The sequence below is a fragment of the Sparus aurata genome, chromosome 15, assembly GCF_900880675.1.
Source record: "Sparus aurata chromosome 15, fSpaAur1.1, whole genome shotgun sequence".
NCBI classification, from domain to species: Eukaryota; Metazoa; Chordata; class Actinopteri; order Spariformes; family Sparidae; genus Sparus; species Sparus aurata.
In genome coordinates, this window is record NC_044201.1 from 30,679,388 (window position 1) to 30,681,887 (window position 2,500).

General features: G+C 44.0%; 1 protein-coding gene across 3 annotated transcripts in view; it reads left to right on the top strand.

Moving 5' to 3' along the window:
- Nucleotides 1-2,500, top strand: part of slc30a6 (solute carrier family 30 member 6) — an 86,264-nt gene that overhangs the window by 31,805 nt on the left and 51,959 nt on the right. For all 3 annotated transcript variants that reach the window (XM_030440949.1, XM_030440950.1, XM_030440948.1), the window contains exon 9: nucleotides 1,139-1,233. In XM_030440949.1, coding sequence (XP_030296809.1) covers nucleotides 1,139-1,233 — 95 coding nt within the window. The remainder of the gene's footprint in view (nucleotides 1-1,138; nucleotides 1,234-2,500) is intronic.

The window sequence follows — 2,500 nt, forward strand, 5'->3', positions numbered from 1 at the left end:
ACACACACACACACGCACACTCTCTCTCTCTCTCTCTAATCTGTTGTTAGGGGGAGGAGGGGGGAGGAGGGGGTTTATCACCCAGTTATTGTGGCTCACTGTCGGGCCGCCCTCGCCTCCCGCTGATTGTTTGGACCCATTTTTTAGGCTCTTAAATGGATTGTCCCATGTGATTAGTGTATTGAAGAGAACAGTGTGTGTGTGTGTGTGTGTGTGTGTGTGTGAGCGGTGGTTTGAGATTATATTAAAAAAGTTATGACAGATAAGATGTTTTGTGTCCTGAGACGGTTTTTCGTAAACAACAATAACAAACAGGAAGTGGAACAAAAGGTTCTCCGTGATCAGCTCGGGGACAAAAACACGAGGATGACGTCGGCTCGTGACGCCTGTTGAACACGTCGGCATGTAACTGAAGTGTGTCAGCCTGTTGTTGTTCTGTCTAACCTTCACTGTAAGACAATCAGACGCACAGATTGTTTGATCTGCAGATATCAGGGGCGATGTTTTGTGAATTGCAAAATGACATGTTTTCTCCTTATATCTGGCGTCCTGACTCACTTTAACTCGACTACGAACTTGAAACTTGCAAGTGTGTCTTTAACTAATGACTAAATAATCTTCCACCACGCAGTGCTTTAGAAAAAATTGCCGCCAACAAAGCAAACACGTTTCTTTTCCTATAGTTTCGAGGGTTATGTTGTGGTGAGAGCTGAGCGGTTGCAGAAAGAAGACATAAATGAAATGCATGTCAGTGTGTCTGCAGCTTCTCAACACTCACCTGAGCTGTTTCATTACTTCGTCTCAGGAGGAAAACAACTCTCACCTGTTCCCCGACCACACTGCAAACAAAATCTACCTGTGGGTCCTAATAAAGTAACTTGATTCTGTACACAGAGCACAAATAGATTTGTACTTTTAGAGACTTTTAAACAACCTTTTCTCTCAGACATGAGTTGAGAAAATGGAGGCCATGTCACAAATTGGTACCTTCTTGTTTCCTCTGAGTCTCTCCCACAATGCACTGCACTCTCAGCGTCCTCCACACTACTCATCACCTCACACGTGCACTCAGCTAATCATCAGAGCAGCCTGCTAACGATGTGCTAATGAGCTGTCGTCCCTCTGTGTGTCTCTGCAGCGGTCGTCTGCTGGTCGGGACGTTCGTCGCTCTCTTCTTCAACCTGGTGACGTTGATGTCGGTCAGGAACAAACCGTTCGCCTACGTCTCTGAAGGTACGTCGACCCGTCTGCTCCCAGTGAACCCGGTTCATCCTCTGACGGTGTCGTTTCCTGCAGCCTCTCTTCACCTGGTGTCCGGCCCGTGTTGTAAACAGTGTTTTTGAAGAGGCGGGGTGGATTTAGTGTTTTTTTGTCCGTCTTGGGTTTCTCCTCTGGACTGCTCAGGGTTGATAATCCTCCCCCTCACTGGGGAACAGGGACAATTTGGCTTTTGTCATATTTTGGGGGGATTACCGAAGTAAAATGAAACGCTTGCTCACTGTTTTGTCAGTAAATAAATCACAAATGGCAGCAGTGGGATCAGAGGTTAGTCCCTTCCTAATTGCAGAAATCGCTAAGTTATAAAACCAAAACACAGTTGTTTTCTCTGAAAATATGACAATATATGTTTTTCACATGAATTTCAAAAAGATTATACGGAGGGACAGAAGAGACGACTGTGAGTTGACACGCGACTCTGGAGATAAAGTGGATTCAAAGCGGGCAAACTGACATTTATGTGCTTTTTAAGGATTGTTTCGTTATCTTATAAACAGCTGATTGTCTTCGATTGTTTGGTCTGTAAAATGTTGGAAAATGGAGGAGAATTACCATATAAGACTCCAGGAGCTCAAGGTGACGTTTTCAAATGTCCAAACAGTCCAAAAGCAACAGATATTACACTTTAAACAGCATAAAAAAGAGAAAGAAGCAGAAATAGAGAATGTTTGACGTGTCTTTAGGAGTGGATTGATCAAATACTCCCAATAATTAGGTGATGAGAATGTTTCATTCCCTAAAAACCTCTTCACAATAAAAGTCCCACACAATGAGTCAATTTCAAAGCTCCCTTTAAAGACAGTGTGTAATATACTAAATATTTAGCGCCATCTAGCTGTGAGGTTCTACACTGCAACACTCCTTTGCTCGCCCCTCCCGTTCTGAAGACGTTGGAGACGTTCCGGAAGCTACGGTGGCCCTGACGGACAAGAAACTCATGTTCAAAATATGGACTCTTTCCCAACAGCGTCGAGTATTTCTACTGATTTGAGGTAAAGATGTAGTTAGTCATTGTTATTGTTAGTGACGAGCGCTTTCGCTGAGCTCCCTCTCCGTTCCGCAGTCAAGCTAGCTCTGAGCGAAAACACGTTTAGCCTTACTACGTAGTACCACGTAGTGCTTTGTGTCCCTCTCAGCAGTCCATAGTTTTTTTAAAACCATAAAGACATGGCAACTTCCACAGAGCTTGCCCGTGCTATGTATATTCAGATAAGTAATTCTT